Source organism: Trichechus manatus, unplaced genomic scaffold (genome assembly GCF_000243295.1).
Source record: "Trichechus manatus latirostris isolate Lorelei unplaced genomic scaffold, TriManLat1.0 scaffold00142, whole genome shotgun sequence".
Taxonomy (NCBI): domain Eukaryota; kingdom Metazoa; phylum Chordata; class Mammalia; order Sirenia; family Trichechidae; genus Trichechus; species Trichechus manatus.
In genome coordinates, this window is record NW_004444078.1 from 6,363,415 (window position 1) to 6,384,480 (window position 21,066).

Genomic DNA, 21,066 nt, shown 5'->3' on the forward strand with positions numbered 1-21,066 from the left:
CCAGCTGATTTTCAGAAGTAGATCAACAGGCATTTCTTCCTAGCCTGCCTTAGTCTGGAAGCTCTGCTGAAACCTGTTCAGCATCATAGCAACATGCAAGCCTCCACTGACAGACCTCTAGAAGCTGGAAAAGGCAAAGAAATAGATTCTCCCCTAGAGCCTCCAGAAGACGTAAAGAGCTGCTGGCACCCTGAATTTAGCCCAATGAGACCCATTTTGGACTTCTGACCTCCAGAACTAAAGGTAAGAAATTTGCATTTTTTTTAAGCCATCAAGTCTGTGGTAATTTGTTATACCAGCAATAGAAAGCTAATCCAAATAAACACCATTGGGATCAAAATTTCTAATATAAAAACTGAAGTCTCAATATGCATAATTTTTGTCATGTGGAAAGTCTGGGACAAAAAAATTCAGAAGCTACAAAAAAGATTACAGAAATATAATAAACAAAGACAAAAAACAAGAACAGACCAAAAACATACAGCTGTACATATATGATAACTAAAGGACATGAGTTATTTTCTCACTATACAAAAATCTCTTACAACTCATTCCTTCATTCATTCATTCATTCCCTCACTCATCTGTTCAATTTATTGGGCATCAATTTACACCAGTCACCGGACATTGTTCTAGGCCCTAAGTTTCTAGCAGTGAACAAGACAAATTAAAAAAAACTGAAAACTGTCCTCAGGGAACATACATCTTAAATGAAGGAAAGAGACATTAACTAAAAATAAATAAATAACATATAGTAATATCAGCCCCACACATCTGTCAGTTTGTCATAGTGTGGTGGCTTGTGTGTTGCTGTGATGCTGGAAGCTACGCCACTGTTATTTCAAATACCTGCAAAATCACCCACGGTGGACAGGTTTCCACAGAGCTTCCAGACTGAGATAGATTAGGAAGAAGGACCTGGTGGTCTACTTCTGAAAGAAACTGGCCAGTGGAAACCTTATGAATAGCAGCAGAACATTGTCTGATATAGTGCCGGATGATTAGCCCCCACCTAACAACAGATGCCAGTAATACAGAGAAAAATAAAGCAAAGAAGAGGATGGAAGTACCAGGGAGGGAGGCAAGAGTTTCAACTTTAAATAGGATGGTCAAAGAATTGCTGACAAGATGGCATCTGAGTAATTCTTGGGTGCGCTTGGTTGGGCACCCAATGGACACCTGAGGAAAGAATGTTCCAGGCAGAGGAAACAGCCCATACAAGGACATGGTATGTGCCTAGTGTTTCTGAGGCGCAGCAAAGAGACCCAGTGAGGCTGGAGGAGAGTGGATGAGGGGCAAATAGGAGAAGATGAGGTTAAAAATATAAACAGTGGGCTGGAATACGCAGTCCTCTAGGATTCTGTCTACTATGAGGCAGGTGGAAGATACTGGTGGCTTCTGAGCCAGAGTGTAATAATCTGAATGCTATTTTAAAGAATCACTATGGCTGGCTATGGAGAATAAACTGTACGGGGTATTCAGGGCAGAAGCAGGAAGGACCATCTTCCAGTTGCCCCTCCATGTCTATTCTCCACCAGCTCTTTGCCACACAGATTGCCTGTGTCCTCTGGCTCTCTCTTGGATTTAGCCAAGGAGGAGCCCTGGAAGATCAAAGGGAGGAAAAAGGGTGAGGTCAGAATTTTATTCCTCTGATCCTCCCTAACCATCATTATGGGCTGGCTACTGCAAAAACTATAGCTCCCATCACACGGCTCTCTCCAACTAGTCCTTTTGTCTTTGGTTTCTGGTCAGTTCCCTTCCCTCTCTCGCTTCAGGACTGAGGCCAAATTATAACTAGTTCCAGGGTGTTAACTACGCCAATACCCTGCCCAAGCCTTTGTAAATAGTGCCCGTATTAAAAACTCTTCTAACTATCTCAATGTAAATGTGTCATCTCTCTCCTGGCAGCACCATGACTAGCGCAAGACTCTAGGGCAATCAGCCAGGTGGGAAACAATGAAGGCTTGGACCAGGATACTGGCAGCGGAAGTGGCGAGAAACAACTGGATTTTGACTTGATGACAGATTTGACGTCAAGCATGACTCCAGGTTTTGGCCTAAGCAGCTGAAAGGATGGAGGGCTATCAACTGAGATTCATTTTTTAGAAATTCACAATCAATAGAAAATACGTACAAATGTATTAAAGGTAGCTAAAGGAAAAGGAATACTTAATGGCTTACAAACAAATGCAAAAATCCTCAGTCCTAGTAAAGGAATACAAATTAAATAACATTTAATAACAGATACTATTTTCTCCTATAAAGTTGTCAAAGATAAAAAAGGTATGATGATAAAAGGTGTTAGTATGGATATCAGAAAACATAACTAGAGGGTGTAAACCTCTGTAAAGAGTAATTTGTAATATCTATGAAAACTTTAAATATACCTGCACTTTGATCCACCAAGTCCGGCACTAAGACTTTATCCTACAGACGCACACCGACATTTGCACAAATACCTGTATATAAGCTTTATATTGTAACACTGTTCATAATAGCAAAGAACTGGAAACATCCTAAATGTCCATCAACAGAAAATATGAGTTAAATAAATTAGGGTACATATATACAATAGAATACTATCAGCAATCTACAAAAAATAAGGTAAATACATAAATATTAACATGAAAAGATCTCCAAGAGATTTATATTGTAAGGGGAGGGGAATCAGGTGCCCAATGGTACATTTAGTATGTTCCTATTTGTGAGGTTTTTTAAATGAAAGGATATACACAAGTATAGGAATAAGAAAGTTCTGGAAAGATAAAAGAAATTGTTAAGAGTGATTGCCTCTGAGGAGTCTAATGTGAAAGAGAGTTCTTTTTTTCATCTGGATACCCTTTTGGATTGCTTGAATTTTTTTTTTTTAACCATGTGTACATATTGCTTTTTCGATAAACAGAAAAGTATATTAAGCCCAATTTTAAAAAGGACCAGTACTAAATTATCTTTTGGTGCACTACAACCTATGATGCTGAATACACAAACATATCACAAGAGTTCAAACTATCAAAACTGACCTACGGTTTCATTTTATTAGTATTCACCTTTTGTTAGAAGATACAAATGCTGTGACCCATAATATTCTGAATCACAGGTGTTTCTCCATTTATGGTAAAACAAAGTCTATTCGCACATTCTTGGAGTTTTCCAAATGTTAGTCATACGTAGGGGGAGGGATGGATGACAGAGTTTATAATAGTCCGATGATTTCAAACAGAAAATAACAACAAGCAACCTGACTCCCATTAAGAGTTGGCTTAATGGCTGACAATCATTTTTGGCAGTAATCATGATGTCAAATGGAACAGTCCACATCATGATTCCTGTTTCATGTTTTTACTATAATTCCCAAAATCAATCTAGTTGGAAAAAACAATATGGAAAAGTAGATTAATTTTGTTCAGGCTTATCTTAAAGCACTTTGTCAAGGCCTGCAAATTAGAATCATTTAAAAATTTAAAAAAAAAAAATGTACCCGAAGGATGTCACACTATTTCTTTGAAGATTCACTATGCTTTCACAAATATATATGATTATGTATAACTGGATATATATAAGTGCATACGCATTTGTCAGTTTGTTGTACTGTGGGTGCTTGAGTGTTGCTATGATGTTGGAAGCTACGTCACTGGTATTCAAATTGGTATACCAGCAGGGTCACCCATGGTAGATAGGTTTCAGCTGAGCTTCCAGACTAAGGCAGACTATGAAGAAGGACCTAGCAATCTACTTTCGAAAAGAATTAACCAGTGAAAACCTCATGAATAGCAACGGAATATTGTCTGATATAGTGCCAGAAGATGAACCCCTCAGTTGGAAGGCACTCAAAAGACAACTGGGGAAGAGCTGCCTCCTCAGAGTAGAGTCAACTTTTAAGTGACACAGATGGAGTCGAGCTTTTGGGAACTTCATTTGTTGATGTGGTATGACTCAAAATAAGAAGAAATAGCTGCAAACATCCATTAATAATTGGAATGTGGAATGTACGAATTATGAATCTAGGAAAATTGGAAATGGTCAAAAATGAAATGGGACACAGAAACATGGATATCCTAACCAGTAGTGAGCTGAAATGGACTGGTACTGGTCATTTTGAATCGGACAGTTATATGGTCTACTACGCGGGAAATAACAGATTGAAGAGGAATGGTGTTGTATTCATCAACAAAGAGAAAATTTCAAGATCTATCCGAAGTACAACACTGTCAGTGATAGGATAATATCCACACGCCTACGAGGAAGACCAGTTAATACGACTATTATTCAAATTTGTGTACCAATCACTAAGGCTAAAGACGAAGAAGCTGAAGATTTTTACCAACGTCTGCAGTCTGAAATTGATCAAATATGCAATCGGGATGCTTTGATAATCACTGGTGACTAGAATGCAAGACTTGGAAACAAAGAAGGATAGGTAGATGGAAAATATGGCCTTGGTGATAGAAACAATGCAGGAGATTGCATGAGAGAATTTTGCAATACCAATGATTTCTTCATTGCAAATACCTCTTTTCAACAACATAAACGGCAATGATACATGTGGACCTCGCCAGATGGAATAGAGGAATCAAACTGACCACATCTGTGGAAAGAGATGATGGAAAAGCTCAATATCATCATCAGCCAGAACATGCCAGCAGCTGACTGCAGAACAGACCATCAATTGCTCATATGCAAGTTCAAGTTGAAGCTGAAGAAAATTAGAACAAGTCCACGAGAGCCAAAGTATAACCTCGAGTATAACCTACTTGAATATAGAGACCATCTCAAGAATAGATTTGACGCGTTGAACATTAATGACTGAAGACAACTTGTGGAATGACATCAAGGAAATCATACATGAAGAAAGCAAGAGGTCATTAAAAAGACAGGAAAGAAAGAAAAGACCAAAACGGATGTCACAAGAGACTCTGAAACTTGCTGTTGAAAGTTGAGTAGCTAAAGTGAAAGGAAGAAATGATGAAATAAACAGCTGAGCAGAAGATTTCAAAGGGCAGCTCAAGAAGACAAAGTATTATAATGACACGTGCAAAAACCTACAGTTAGAAAACCAAAAGGGAATAACAACACTCAGCATTCTCAAGCTGAAAGAGCTGAAGAAAAAAATCAAGCCTTGAGTTACAGTAGTGAAGGAGTCTATGGGGAAAATATTAAATGACGCAGGAAGTGTCAAAAGAAGATGAAAGGGATACAGAGTTACTATACCAAAAATAGCCAGTCGACATTCAACCATTTCAGGAGGTAGCATACAATCAGGAACCAATGGTACTGAAGGAAGAGGTCCAAGCTGCAATGAAGGCATTGGTGAAAACCAAGGCTCCAGGAATTAACAGAATACCAATTGAGATGTTTCAACAAACAGATGCAGTGCTGAAAGTGCTCACTTGCCTATGCCAAGAAATTTGGAAGACAGCTACCTGACCAACCGACTGGAAGAAATCCATATTTATGCCTATTCCAAAGAAAGGTAATCTAACCAAATGTGGGAATTATCGAACAATATCACTGATACTACAGGCAAGTAAAATTTTGCTGAAGATCATCCAAAAGCAGCTGCAGCAGTGCATTGAGAGGAAACTGCCAGAAATTCAAGCCAGATTCAGAAGAGGATGTGGAACCAGGGATATCATTGCTGATGTCAGATGGATCCTGGCTGAAAGCAGGGAATACCAGAAAGATGTTTACCTGTGTTTTATTGACTATGCAAAGGCATTCGACTGTGTGGATCATAACAAATTATGGATCACATCGCAAAGGATGGGAATTCCAGAACACTTAATTGTGCTCATGAAGAAGCTGCACGTATATCAAGAGGCAGTTGTTTGAACAGAATGAGGAGATACTGCATGGTTTAAAGTCAGGAAAGGTGTGTGTCAGGGTTGTATCCTTTCACCATACCTATTCAATCTGTATGCTGAGCAAATAATCCGAGAAGCTGGACTATATGAAGAAGAACGGGGCATCAGGATTGGAGGAAGACTCATTAATAACCTGTGTTATGCAGATGACACAATCTTGCTTGCAGAAAGAAAGTGAAGAGGACTTGAAACACTTATTGATGAAGAACAAAGACTACAGCCTTTAGTATGGATTACACCTCAACATAAAGAAAACAAAAATCCTTACAACCGGACCAATAAGCAACATCATGGTAAGTGGAAAAAAAATATTGAAGTTGACAAGGATTTCATTTTACTTGGATCCACAATCAGTACACCTCAACATAAAGAAAACAAAAATCCTTACAACCAGACCAATAAGCAACATCATGATAAGTGGGAAAAAAAATATTGAAGTTGACAAGGATTTCATTTTACTTGGATCCACAATCAATGCCCATGGAAGCAGCAGTCAAGAAATCAAAGATGAACTGCATTGGGCAAATCTGCTGCAAAAGACCTCTTTAAAGTGTTAAAAAGCAAGGATGTCACCTTGAAGATAAGGTGTGGCTGACTCAAGCCATGGTGTTTTCAATCGCCTTATATGCATGCAAAAGCTAGAAAATGGATAAGGATGACTGAAGAAGAATAGATGCTTTTGAATTATGGCATTGGTGAAGAATACTGAATATACCGCGGACTGCAGAAGAGCGAACAAATCTGTCTTGAAAGAAGGACAGCCAGAACGCTCCTTAGAAGCAAAGATGGCGAGACTTTGTTTTACATACTTCCGACATGTTATCAGGAGAGATCAGTCCCTGGAGAAGGACATCATGCTTGGTAAAACAGAGAGTCAGCTCAAAAGAGGAAGACCCTCAATGAGGTGGACTGACACTGGGGCTGCAACAATGGGCTCAAGCATAACAAAGATTGTGAGGATGGCACAGGACCGGCCAGTATTTCATTCTGTTGTACACAGGGTCACTATGAGTTGAAACCGATTCCAAACAACAACATGTATAAGTGTATAAAATGTGTGTCTCATTTTCTTTATGCTATTTTTCTCCTTACTACCACAGTCCAGACTGACAAAATTTTGTCCTTGAAGATAAAATTCTAATGTTATCACCGTTTTCCCTTTGGGTAAGGATTTTTTTAAAAGTCACCCAAATCTATTTGAATACAAAAGATTCCTACATTGGCTCCGGTAGCACCACCGGATATATTCATGATTAGGAGTTGATCATCTACAGTGGCCAAAGAGTCATGCTTTGATTTGGCAGACAGTGACATGACAAAAAGCCTTGCTGTGCCTCTGAGCTCCCTCTTCTCAGAAAAGATGCAAAAACATCTTAATAGATTTTCCCCAAATGTCTACAGATTGACACTATCAGTATAATGCTGAAGATATCTGAAAGAATGGAAACAACGTATTGTTAATGCTTTTTATATGACACACAATCAAAAACCAAACCAAATTCACTGGTGTCGAGTCAATTCTGACTCACGGTGACCCTACTGGACACAGCAGAACTGTCCCATAGGTTTCCAAGGAACGGCTGGTTTCAAACTGCCTACCCTTTGGTTAGAAGGCATAGCTCTTAACCATTGTGCCACCAGGGCTCTACAATAGTAGGGAAAAATATCATATGACTCATTTGTCATACGTAACTTCATCTGGGGATCCAACGTGCTTATACACATGATTTTATTAAACTGTTAAATTTAAACTAAAGTTAAGAAAAAGCAAATGGTATAAATCAAGGGAAAAGACTACTACATCAACATTTACCTGTTGCGTCAAATTCAATTGGCTGGCACCGGCGGTTAGAAGACCAGTCACATTTGAGGACTTGCCCTCCTTCCACGATCCCAGGCTGAGTAGTGTTTGCTTTGGGAGCTCCCACCAGAAGAAACATCCTACTAAAATATAAAAGGAGGCAATAGTTTATTTTATTTATTTATTTTATTGTGCTTTAAGTGAAAGTTTACAGTTCAAGTCAGTTTCTCATATAAAAATTTATACACACATTGTATGTGACCCTAGTTGCTCTTCCTATAATGTGGCTCCTCCTTTCCACTTCGGATTTCCCGGTTCCATTTAACCAGCTCCTGTCCCCTTCTACCCTCTCGTCTCACCTCCAGATAGGAGCTGCCCATTTAGTCTCATGTATCTACTTGAACTAAAAAGCACTCTCTTCACGAGTATCATTTTATATCTTATAGTCCAGACTAATCTTTGTCTTAAGAGTTGGCTTAAGGAATGGTTTTAGTTTGGGGCTAACAGACAGTCCGGGGGCCATGTCTTCCGAGGTCCCTCCAATCTCAGACCATTAAGTCTGGTCTTTTTACTAGAATTTGAGTTCTGCACCCCACTTTTCTCCTGCTCCATCAGGGACTCTCCATTGTGTCCCCCGTCAGGGAGGTCATTGGTGATAGCCAGGCACCATCTAGTTCTTCTGCTCTCAGGCTGCTGGTGTCTCTGGTTTATGTGGCCCTTTCTGTTTCTTGGGCTAATATTTTCCTTGTGTCTTTGATGTTCTTCATTCTCCTTTATTCCAGGTGGGCTGGGACCGATCGATGCATCTTAGATGGCTGCTTGCTAGCTTTTTTAAGAGCCCAGATGCTACTTACAAAAGTGGGATGCAGAACATTTTCTTAATAAACTTTGTTATGCCAACTGACCTAAATGTCCCCTGAAACCATGGTCCCCAGATCCTTGCCCCCGCTACTCTATCCCTTGAAGTGTTTGGTTATATTCAGGAAACTTTATAGCTTTTGGTTTAGTCCAGTTGTGCTGACTTCCCCTGTAGTGTGTGTTGGACTTCCCTTCACCTAAGATAATTCTTGTGTACTATCTAGGTAGTGAATACCCCTCTCCTTCCCACGTAACCAGGAGGCATTATTTTAAAAGGCAAAAACTATAAGCAAGATCTTATGATTCAAGAGGAATAATTATGCTCTTGATATTATCCACAAATATTATCTTTTTAAAACCATTCACTGAGGGCACAGTCTTCATTATTCACATGGTACTCTCTTACATACATTATTTGATATGGTTTATTCATCTTAATAACATAGTACATGGCAACTTCAGCATTTTATGCCATTTAAAAATTTATGCTGGTCAAACTGTATACTTTAAATATGTGAAGTTTGTTCCATGTCAATTACACCTCAATAAAACTGTTTAAAAAATGTATTTTGGCTAGAGTATTTTGCTTTTGGTAGTTTTGTTGGTGTATGTGTGGTTTGCTATACAAAGTAGAAAAAATGGCCAGGACAAAAATCTCCAAACAGCCAGGCTCCCTACAGGAGAAGGTATGGGAGAGCTGAAGGTACTGAAATTTAGTTAAAGAGTCTCTGACAAATAGTAAAACTCTTCATCACGGTTAAGTTGCTACATGTCTTCTAAAGCTGTCCAACATAGGTGTGGATGAAGGAGAAAACAATGTAAAACAATGTAGGGTTCAGGGACCAATTTTTTTTATTTTAATAAAGGAAGCACAGCAAGGGAAGAAAAAATGAGGGAGGTGAAACAGAAAAACACTAAATAGTAAACAAGCAGGATGAAGAGAAGAGTGATGAATGTTAGGAATAACTAGTCTATGGTAAGACTTTTTTTTTTTGCTTGCATATTCTGTATTATTGTTGTTGTTATTGTTAGGTGCCACTGAGTTGGTTTTAACTCACAGCGACCCTATGTACAACAGAACAAAACACTGCCGGGCCCTGCACCATCCTCACAATCGCTGCTATGCTTGAGCCCACTGTTGCAGCCACTGTGTCACTCCATCTGGTCAAGAGTCTTCCTCTTTTTTGCTGACCTTCTACTTTACCAAACATGATGTCCTTCTCCAGGGACTGGTCCCTCCTGATAATATGTCCAAAGCACATGAGACGAAGTCTCTCCATCCTCACTTCTAAGGAGCATTCTGGCTCTTCTTCCAAGACAAATTGGTATTCTGGCAGTCCATGGTATATTCAATATTCTTCAAAGACATCAATTCTTCTTCAGTCTTCCATATTCATTGTCCTGCTTTTGCATGCATATGAAGCGACTGAAAATACCATGGCTTGGGTCAGGTGGACCTTAGTCTTCAAAGTGACATTTTTGCTTTTTAACACTTGAAAGAGGTCTTTTGCAGAAGATCTGTCCAATGCAAGTACATCGTTTGAATTCCTGACTGCTGCTTCCATGGGCGTTGATTGTGGATTCAAGTAAAATGAAATCCTCGAGAATTTCAATCTTTTCTCCGTTTATCATGATGTTGCTTATTGGTCCCATTGTGAGGATTTTTGTTTTATTTATGTTGAGGCATAATCCATACTGCAGACTACAGTCTTTGATCTTCATCAGTAAGTGCTTCAAGTCCTCTTCACTTTCTGCAAGCAGGGCTGTGTCATTTGCATATTGCAGGTTATTAATAAGTCTTCCTCCAATCCTGATGCCGTGTTCTTCTTTATATAGTCCAACTTCTCGGATTATTTGCTCAGCATACAGATTGAATAAGTATGGTGAAAGGAGATACAACCCTGATGCACACAACCTGTGAGTTTGTTGTAATGTGGTGGCTTGTGCATTGCTGTGATACTGAAAGTTATGCCACCAGTATTTCAGATACCAGCATAGCAAGGGTCACCCATGGTGGACAGGTTTCAGCTGAGCTTCTAGATAAAGACAGACTAGGAAGAAGGACCTAGGGATCTACTGCTAAAAGAAAACTGGCCAGTGAAAACCTTATGAATAACAATGGAACACTGTCTGAAATTCTATATTAGCCAAAGCAAAAAAAAATTGCAGCAATGAGATTATTTATCACTCATTTCTTATATGCTGAGGGAGAAAAAAAATTACTGGATTCCAAAGTGTGGTGGTTCTAGACAGTATCATTTTCCCATTTAGAAAACTTAGCTTGTTTTAGAACTAACCTGTTGCAGTTGAGTTGATTCCAACTCAAACAGACTCTATAGGACAGAGCAGAACTGCCCAATTGGGTTTTCCAAGGCTGTAATCTTTACGGAAGCAGACTGCCACATCTTTCTCCCATGGAGCAGCTGGTGGGTTTGAACTGCCAACCTTTCAGTTAGCAGCACTTCAGTTAACAAGCGCTTTAACCACTGTACCCCACCAGGGCTCCTGTTTTAGAACTACTATTTTTAAAATAGTGACTAATAAATTTATCTTAATAAGATTAATCATCCTATTCTTTAATAGCACCACTATTCATTTTCTTATCAGGGTAAAATAAACTAAGGATAAAATAATCAGAGATCTAATTTTTTAAGTATAAAGAGATCTTTTCTTTGGTTGTTTCTATTCATTCAAAAATAGACATGGACTGAGTGCCTCCTCTACAGAAAACACAGTCTGGGCACTACAGATACCAGCATGAGTAAAACAACCTTGGTCTCTGCTCTCAGTGGGGTTTATATTCTTTTGGGCAAGAAGGCCAAAAAAAAATTACTGTTCCAGTGCTGTGAAGGAAACAAACAAGAGTTGAGAAAGAGACTTTTTGGGAATGGGAAAGGGAGACCTTCTTTAGATAAAGGAGTTATCTCTAAGGAATGGAGAGGAGAAACTTTCTTTAGATAAAGATAAAAAGACGTTATCTTTAAGGAATGGGGAGGAGAGACCTTCTTTAGATAAAGGAATCTGGCAAGTTATCTCAAAGGAACTCACCAGTAGATTAAAACAGGTTCAGAAGGAAGTAACTAAGGAGTGGGGAAAGGGGGTGGAAGGTAGGGAGGTGTGATGAAGAGGTGGTATGGGAGCACTCTGGACAGAGGTAGAAAGGGGTAGGAAGGAGCTTAGTCTCCTTCAGGAGCTACAAGAAGAGAGGTGTGGCTAGAGCAGGAGAGCATGCTAGGAGTGGAGCTTAAGAACTAAATCAAGCAAGGCATTTTAGGACATGGTAAGACTTTTGGATTTTTATCCTAAGGGCAATGTAAAACCTTCCTCTTCTTTTTTTTTTTTTTTTAAGCAAAAGGATGGCAATCTAATAAAGAAACTAAATTTGCTAACCTAACGGGAAAGTATTAGAGTAGGGCAAAAATGGAACAAGAAAAGCAGGATACTGTTACAGCCACTCAGGGAGGAAGAGACAGAGACCTGGAAGAAGAGTGGGTAGAAAGGGATGGGCAGGCAGATATGAGAAATGGAGTAGAATGAACAGAAGTCGTTGGTGGCTCCAATGTGGGAGAAAGGGAAGATTAAAGAACATCACCTAGGTTTCTAGACCAAATACAGGGGTGGTAGAACCACTTACTGAGCTAGAAAAGTCTAGAAGTTGGGGGAGCAAAAGGCAGATTAGGGATTGAGGAGAAAACCAAGAATTCAGTTCTCAATGTATCAGTACGAGATGTCTGTGAGATACCTAATTGGAGCCCTGGTGACATGGCAGTTAAGCACTCAGCTAACTAAAAGGTTTGTGGTTTAAACCTACCAGCTGCTCTGCAGAAGAAAGGTTTACAGCCCTGAGTCCAAGGCAATGGGCTTGGTTTTGGTTTAAGGTGTGCTTTAGAGATAAAAGTGTTGAGAGTATCAGAACATGAAATGGTTGAGCTGACCCACGGAGAGGCTACAGAGAGAAAAGAGAAAAGTCCCAAAGAGTAAGCTTGGAGGAGCGACAATTTTTGGGCTGCTAAATGAAAGCTTGGTAGTTACAATCTACCAGCAGCTCCAAGTGAGAAAAGAGCTGGTGATCTGCTCCCATAAAAACTATAGCCTAGAAAACCCTATGTGGCAATTCTACTCTGTGCTATAGGGTCACTATGAGTCAGAATCAACTCAATGGCAAAACAACAACAAAGAAGAGAATATAGTAAAAGACACTGAGACAAAACAAACATACAGGAGGAAAACAGAACACAGACATCATGTTGTTATCGTTGTTACACGTTGTCGAGTCAGTTCCAACTCACAGGGACTCTATGTATAACAGAACGAAACACTGCCCAGTCCTGTGCCATCCTCACAATCATTGCTATGCTTGAGCCCATTGTTGCAGCCACTGTGCCAATCCATCTCACTGAGGGACTTCTTTTCTTTCACTGACCCTGTATTTTACCAAGCATGATGCCCTCCTTCAGGGACTAGTCCCTCCTAATAACATGTCCAAAGTATGTGAGATGAAGTCTTGCCATCCTCGGAGCATTCTGGCTGTAGTCCTTTCAAGACAGATTTGTTCGTTCTTCTGGCAGTCTGTGGTATATTTAATATTCTTCACCAGCACCATAATTCAAAAGCATCATAAGCCCTCAATAAATGTTATCACCATTATTACTTCATTACTATCATTAAACACTAAGTCACTTCAATTTTTCTAGCAAAGGAAACATTTACAAGTGTTTTTCACCTTTATGTGAAATTATGGACAAACCTACATCTTATAGAATGTGCTCATTTAAACCTACATCTTAAATATAGAATGCACTCATTTTAACTTTTATTTATCAATTTCAATTTCATTAGTTCTGGGTAGTATCTGCCAATTCTCATTCAGACTAGTCAAAAGCTAGCTGTATGGATTACTGGATTATAGGAATCCTGCTTTCTGACATTTAAAACCCAAAAATTCAAAATAAAGATAAAAATCCCAACCAAACCACACCCTGATTAATAAAGCTTTATGCAGTCATATTTGGCAACAGTAAAACACCAATGCTGGTGTTCTCTCATCACAGCAACATGACTTTGAGTTGCAAATTAACTTAGTTTTTATTCAGCAGGAAGTTTTATAAGGAAAAGAAAAAAAAATTATGAGTAAGAGAACTCCCACCTCCCATGAGTTAAGAGAGCAGCTCTTTCTTACCAAACACCACATCTCCCTTCACCCAGTCCCAGTTCTTTTTCTAGAACAGATCTGGTTCACACAGCAAAATAATTTACAAAAAAACTTCTTATTTCAACAGGTCAAAAATGTGACCACAAAAAAAATCCTAAAACTGCCCTCTTCATTTGAATTAAATACATTTTTAAGTATTTGATGGGGGAAAACGAACATTACCTATAAGGGTAATACAAGCAAAGGTATATGTATGTGTTCAGGTGGTGGAAAATGGCCGGGATTCCAGGAGATCAGGACAGGAGAGTTGGTTCTCAGAATTTGCCTAGAAACCTATAAGCAAAACTTGTTTCTGGGCTGTCATCACATAGCACTTTACAAAAACTTCAAAAAAATTTTTTGTAAAGCTATCCTTCTCACTTTACAATAAATTGGTTCCTTGAATGTAGGGACTCTAAATCATCTTTGTGTCTGCCACATAATAAGCACTCATCAAAAGTTTGTTAAATTGGAGGCTGAGTAGCACTTAAATTCCATAGCTATAGGTTTCAAACAATCTTAAAATAGCCATATACATATAAACAAGTCTTTTCTACTTTCCTCCAATCCCTCCAGAATGCAGAAATCACCCTCTATTAAACATTCAATTCAGTATTTAAATTATCCTTAAAATACTTTTTTTATGCAACACATCTCAACCACATAGTTTCTCTAATTCACTACTTAATTTTGAGTTTCAGATCCTTTTTTTACTTGGCACCGTAAGACAGAGGGCTGGAAAGTCATTAGGAGAAAACAGCCTTCAGCAAAGACAGAGAAGAAAGGGCACAGTTGGAGAGTTCTCCTATTGAAAACTGCACTCTATTGGCAGCACATAGCTGCATAAGACCAGGGACAAGGCTGCTGCTTTCATCAGACCATTTGCACATTACAGGCATGAAATGATGGTAATTAGATGTACTAATATAGATGTTCACCAAGTTTTCCTGAGCATACCTTCATGTACACCGGCAAAATACCACAGAAATGGTAGGAATGTGTGAGCACTGTCAATTTCTAAATGCTAGGTTAAGGGGGGGAAAGGCTGAGAAACAGAATTCTTCATCCAAAATGGCAAAGTGATGCTTAAGTTACTTTTCAGAGTATTATAAAAAGTTTTGAAAAGAGAATTGGAGAGCTGAAGAAAGGAAAATTGCCTTAGACAAATGCTAAAGTCTTAGCGCTGTATAGACAAAAATTAAATATTTGTGTAAAATAAAGGGCAAACCAAAACCCACTGTGGTTGATTCCAAATCATAGCGAGCCTATAGGACAGAGAAGAACTGCCCCATAGGGTCTCCAGGGCTGTACATCTTTAGGGAAGCAGACTGCCACATCTTTCTCCCATGGAGCAGCTGGTGGGTTTGAACCGACAACCTTTTGGTTAAGAGCCAAGCACTTTAACCACTGTGCCACCAGGGCTCCTAAATAAAGGGCAAAGATGATAAAAGATTCTATATGACAAAATTAAGGAATATAAAAGCAACACATATTACCCAAAAAAAAAGCCTGTCGAAGAAAACACTTTGCAAAAAATTGTCACTTGAAGCTCATCTAAGAGTGTCTAATGAATGTCTACAACAGCTTAATTAGAGTAAGAGAAGTGAGACCAGAAAAAAAAAAATTGCAATATAGGCAACATTGTCTAATGGAAGCAGTTTAGGAATAGAAGATCCCACTCAGTTACAAATACTATAAATCGATTGAGAAAGTCACTTTAAATCTCTGAGCCTCCATATCCTCTCCTACGGAATGGACATAATGTCAACTGTAATTACTGAAAAAAAAAAAACTTTTTTTCTGAAAATGGGTAGTAGATAAAAGCAAGTTAGAAAATCTGAAAGCAGCATAAAAATACAAGATGATGGTATTTGGAACTAAATGCAACAGCAATTAATAAAATAATAAAGTAGACCAAAAAAAGTTAAAATATGGTTTAAAAAGGGTTTTTCTTTCCTCAGTTTACTCTAAGAGTCATTAACAGTGGTCAGTGGTTGGAACCCACCAGTGGCTCTGTGAGCGAAAAGACCTGGCAATGTGCTCAGCCTAGGAAACCCTATGGGACAGTTCTACTCTGTCATATAGGGTTGCTATGAGTTGGGACCAACTCATGGCACACAATAACAATAACCGATAAATTCAAATGTAAACCACAAGGAAAAGATAAAAGATGAATAGGAAATAATTGGCTCGTAACACTTCCTGACTATAGTGGAGTTGGGGAGTACACTCAGGATAGGTGAGGCTGACAAGAAATTTCACTATCAGTGAAAATTTGAAACTGAACAACTTAGCTGCATATGTCTGCAATTTCTCCTGACAGACTTCATCTTCCTCCAAAAAGTTTGCCCAAGACTATTATTAGGATCCCCATCCTCATCATTCTCTAAAAATGACTTCAGAATTAAGGTTGATATCCAAGATTAGGCAAGAAGAAAAGACAAAGGGGAGAGAAGAGGAAAGGAGAGAGAGGGAGTGGGTGGAAGGGCTAGGAAGAAGGGAGAGACAGAGGGAAGGAAATAAAGAGGGAGAAAGAGATGGAAGGAAGGAAAAGGGAAGAAGGAGGGAAAGAAAGACTGATAGATCAGAGAAACCAACTGGGAGGATGCCGTTCTGATGTACTTCCTATCCAAAGTGTAATTTAAGGGCAGCTGCTTCAGGGAATGTGACCTTGACTACCCAGGAAGGGCAACTTGCCAAACAATGACAAGTGCATTTTTCAAACTCTCCAAATGAACTAAGTTATTTGGCTGCTTTCAGCACTGACATTTCCAAGATAAAGCATGTTTAATATACTTAGCTGAGGCTGGGTTGGCCAATAAACCTTAACCAAAAGGAACTCCTGAAAAATTATTATATACATATATAGAAAGAAATGTGTATAAGATAGCACTGATTGTTACTGCAGAGCTATAACTCCAGTTTCAGATTTACTTTTCATTTTAAAAAGATGCTAAAGAGTCAAAAATTATATGCTATAAAACAGAAGCAGCAACTATAAATTCTATGTTTTTCTTTCTTTTTTATAATGAATGTCCTGTAAACCTCTAGCCTTAATCAGGAGTAATCGACATAGGATCTCTAAATGTCAACAAATTTACTTCCTAAATAATAAAAAAATTATAATCTATGGATTACACCTCAACATAAAGAAAATAAAAATCCTCACAACTGGACCAATAAACAAAATTATGATAAACGGAGAAAAGAATGAAGTCGTCATGGACTTCATTTAACTTGGACCCAAAGTCAACACCCATGGAAGCAGCAGTCAAGAAATCAGACAATGCACTGCATTAGGCAAATCTGCTGCAAAAAACCTCTTTAAAGTGTTAAAAAAACAAAGATGTCACTTTGAGGATTAAGGTGCACTTGACCCAAGCCAGGGTGTTTTCAATTGCCTCATATGCATGCAAAAGTTGGACAATGAATAATGATGACCAAAGAAGAACTGATGCCTTTGAATTATGGTGTTGGTGAAGAATATTAAATATACATACCATGTACTGCAAAAAGAATGAACAAATCTGTCTTGGAAGAAGTATAGCCAGAATTCTCCTTAAAAGTGAGGATGGTAAGATGTCGTCTCACGTACTTTGGACATGTGATCAGGAGGGATAAGTGCCCAGAGAAGGACAGCATGCTTGGTAAAGTAGAGGGTCAGTGAAAAAGAGGAAGACACTCAATGAGATGGACTGACACAGTGGCTGCAACAATGGGCTCAAGCCTAATAAGGATCATGAGGACGGCGCAGGACTGGGCAATGTTTCCTTCTGTTGTACACAGGGTCCCTATGAGCTGGAACCGCCTTGACAGCACCTAACAACAACAATCTATGGATATATATATTACGTCATGACAAGAAAAAAATCAACCAGTATAGTCAGAGTCACAAATACATTTATAAAAATGAGCTGGTGTCATTTTGTAAAGAATTTTGAAGACAGTTACAATGGTGAAGTTAAAAAGGGAGATACAAATTGGGACAGACTGTAAAGCGCTTCAATCTGGGCTAACTAGTTTGCACTTTCTGGCCATAAAAGCATTGTTAAGGGAATTTTAGTAGCAGAATACCAGGATCAAAGAGATGTTTCAGAAAGATAAAACTAGTAAAAAATATATACAAGACGTTTTGCAGGTCTAAGAGTCAAATGATGGGTGGAGGAACGAGGACCTGAGTGCTACAGACCACATTAGTGATGACTGGGGCTAAAATAAGGAAGTAGTAAGAGAAGTGGGGAGGAGCCCTGTGGCACAGTGGTTAAAGTGCCTGCCTGCTAACCAAAAAGTCATTGGTTCAAACCCACCAGCCGCCCTGTGGGAGAAGGATGTGGCGGTCTGCTTCCATAAAGATTCACAGCCTTGGAAACCCTACGGGGCAGTTCTACTCTGTCCTATAGGGTCACTATGAGTCAGAATAGACTCAATGGCACACAACAACAACAACAGAAGTGGCAGGGGACACTGGCCTTTCAGTGGGAGAATTCTCAGGTTCCAGGAGGGAGACCAAGGTTCGATTCTCAGCCAATATATGTCATGTACAGCCACCACCCATCTGTCAGTGAAGGCTTACATGTTACTATGATGCTGAAAAGGTTTCAGCAGAGCTTCCAGACTAAGACAGATTAAGAAGAAAGGCCTGGAAATCGACTTCCAAAAATTAGTTAATGAAAACTCTATGGATCAGGGGGCAGGGAAACTGTACCAGAAATAGAACAAACAGAACACAATTAAAGAGAATGCTGACACATTGTGAAAAAGGGTACCTAATGTCACTGAAAAATCTGTATAGAAATTGTCAAATGGAAACCTAATTTACTGTGTAAACTTCTACTGAAAACACAATATTATTTAAAAAGTACTATGGATCATAACAGTCCTATCTGCAACTGATCACGGGGATGGCACAGGACCAGACACTGTTTCGATCCTTTGTGCATGGGGGTCACCACCATTGTAGATGTGGTTACCATGAGTCAGGGGCCAAATGAACAGCAGTTAACAACAAAAGTGAGGAGTACTTGGGTGGTGCAAACAGTTAATCTGCTCGGTTGCTAACCAAAAGTTAGGAAGTTTAAGTCCACCTTGAGGTGCCTTGGAAGAAAGTCTTGGCAATCTACTTCCCAAAAATCAGCCATTGAAAATCCTATACAGCATACATATTTTTACAATAAAACAATTAAAAAAAGAAAAGAAAATCCTCTGGAGCACAGTTCTACTCTGGCACACCATGGGTTCATCTCGAGTCAGAGTCAACTCGATGACAAAGTGTAAACAGAAGTAGAAAGCAGAGATGGATGCAAGAAACATTAAGGAAAAATTTCTAGAACTTTCTGCCTGATGACTACTGTAATCAGTGACTAATATTGGGGGAGTACAGGAGGAGAAACAAAAATAGAAAATGAGAGAGAGGAACACAAAATTATTTCCAGGGCAACAGAGAAAATGATGGCCCCATTAATAGAAGCAGGGAGGTGCCACTCGTATCTCTTGGTGAAAATGAGTTCATTTTTGGTCAGACTGAATTAAGAGGGGATAGTCTCTTACTCTAATTAAGCTATTGCAGACATTCTTAGATGAGCTTCAAGTGACAATTATCTAATTTTTTGCAAACTGTTTTCTTCAACAAGTTTTTTTTTTTTGGTAGTAATTGTGTTGCTTTTATGTTCCTTAATTTTCTCATACAGCATCTTTTACCATCCTTTGTCCTTTATTTAGGAGCCCTGGTGGCGCAGTGCTTAAAATGCTTGGCTGTTAACCAAAAGGTAAGCAGTTTGAACCCACCATCTGCTCTGCAGGAGAAAGACGTAGCAGTCTGCTTCCTGAGGCCAACTCTTCAGACAAAGATTAGACTGGACTACGGGACATAAAATGATACTTGTGAAGTGTACTTCTTAGCTCAAGTAAACACATGAGACTAAATGGGCAGCTTCTGTCCGGAGGTGAGATGAGAAGGCAGAGAGGGTCAGGAACTGGTTGAATGGACACGGGAAATCAGGGGCGGGAGGAGGAGTGCGCTCTCACAGTATAGGGAGAGCCATTAGGGTCACATAACAATGTATGTATAAATTTTTGTATGAGAGACTCTTGAATTGTAAACTTTCACTTAAACTACAACAATAAAAAAAAAAAAAAAAAACCCAAACCTGTTGCTGTTTAGTCAATTCAGACTCATAGTGACCCTACAGGACAGAGTAGAACTGCCCCATAAGGCTTCCAAGGAGCCACTGGTGGATTTGAACTGTCGACCTCTTGATTAGCAGCCTGACTCTTAACTACTGCAGCACCAGGGCTCCATTAGGAGGGTTTAACCCGTACCTTGGATAGCAACTCATTTAGGGTGACCTAGAAGAAAAGGATCAAAGCAAATATTCTCGTAAAAGAGAGTACGGAGTTTTTCAGCAACCTCAATGCTGTACCTCTTCAGGACACTTGGTACATGTGCCTGTGGTATCACCTACCTTTGCTTTAATGCCTCTAGGGTTAAAAAGGTAGATTTTTCTAAAGGCTGATAGATTCTTCAAAATCCTCCTAGGGTAGCAGGAAAAACTAGTGCAAAGGCAAACAGGATGACTTAATGGAAATCAGGCAACAAGCCCAAGGGAAAAAGGAGGTTTGGAACCTAAAATAAATTGAATACATAACACCAAAAAAAAAAAAAAAAGATGTAGTAGTCTGCTTCCCTAAAGATTTACGGCCTTGGAAACCTTACAGGGCAGCTATAGTCTGTCCTATAGGGTCGCTATGTGTCAGTATGAACTCGATGGCGGTGGGTTTGGTTTGGTTTTGGAGTCGAGGACAAACGACCCATAGGCTATTGGAGTACCAAGTCTGACCGCCACTTTGAGATATGAGATATAGCTGGGGCAGTTTAATTTAAAAAGCTCTACAGGTGATTCTAACATAAGTCAGGGCTGAGAACTACAGACTATTCCACAGGACCTTCTGCTACCAGGGCACAGTCATCCACACCTTGTTGTTGGGGTAATGGGAACACACACACTAAAGTAACTCTCTGGTAGAGAATGTTATAGAGAGTAAATAAGGTTCTATTAGTGTTTAATGGGGGCAGGGGAAGGGCATTATAATTATATATATATGTATATATAATACATACATGTCTGGGTGTATATGTAGAATGAAACTATAATGTAACCATATTTTAAGAAGAAATAAGGAAACCGTCCAATTATTTTCTTTAAAAATGCAAAGTTCGAATGTAAATTAACTTTGAATTTTACAACCTCTGTCTTTTGAACCCTCTCTTGCCCCTCACCTGCAATCAGTCTGCCCAAACAACAGCTAAAGACTGCAGTCTCTTCTGGAAGCTGCAGCCTCAGCTTCCTCATCTTTAA

At 39.2% G+C, this 21,066-nt stretch overlaps 1 protein-coding gene across 2 annotated transcripts in view; it reads right to left on the reverse strand.

Moving 5' to 3' along the window:
• Positions 1–21,066, reverse strand: part of ITGAV (integrin subunit alpha V) — a 97,989-nt gene that overhangs the window by 73,620 nt on the left and 3,303 nt on the right. Inside the window, exon 2 of one of the 2 annotated variants that reach the window (XM_004385598.2) lies at positions 7,675–7,805. The exons of the other annotated variant lie outside the window; for it this stretch is intronic. Coding sequence (XP_004385655.1) covers positions 7,675–7,805 — 131 coding nt within the window. The remainder of the gene's footprint in view (positions 1–7,674; positions 7,806–21,066) is intronic. 2 annotated transcript variants of the gene reach the window in all.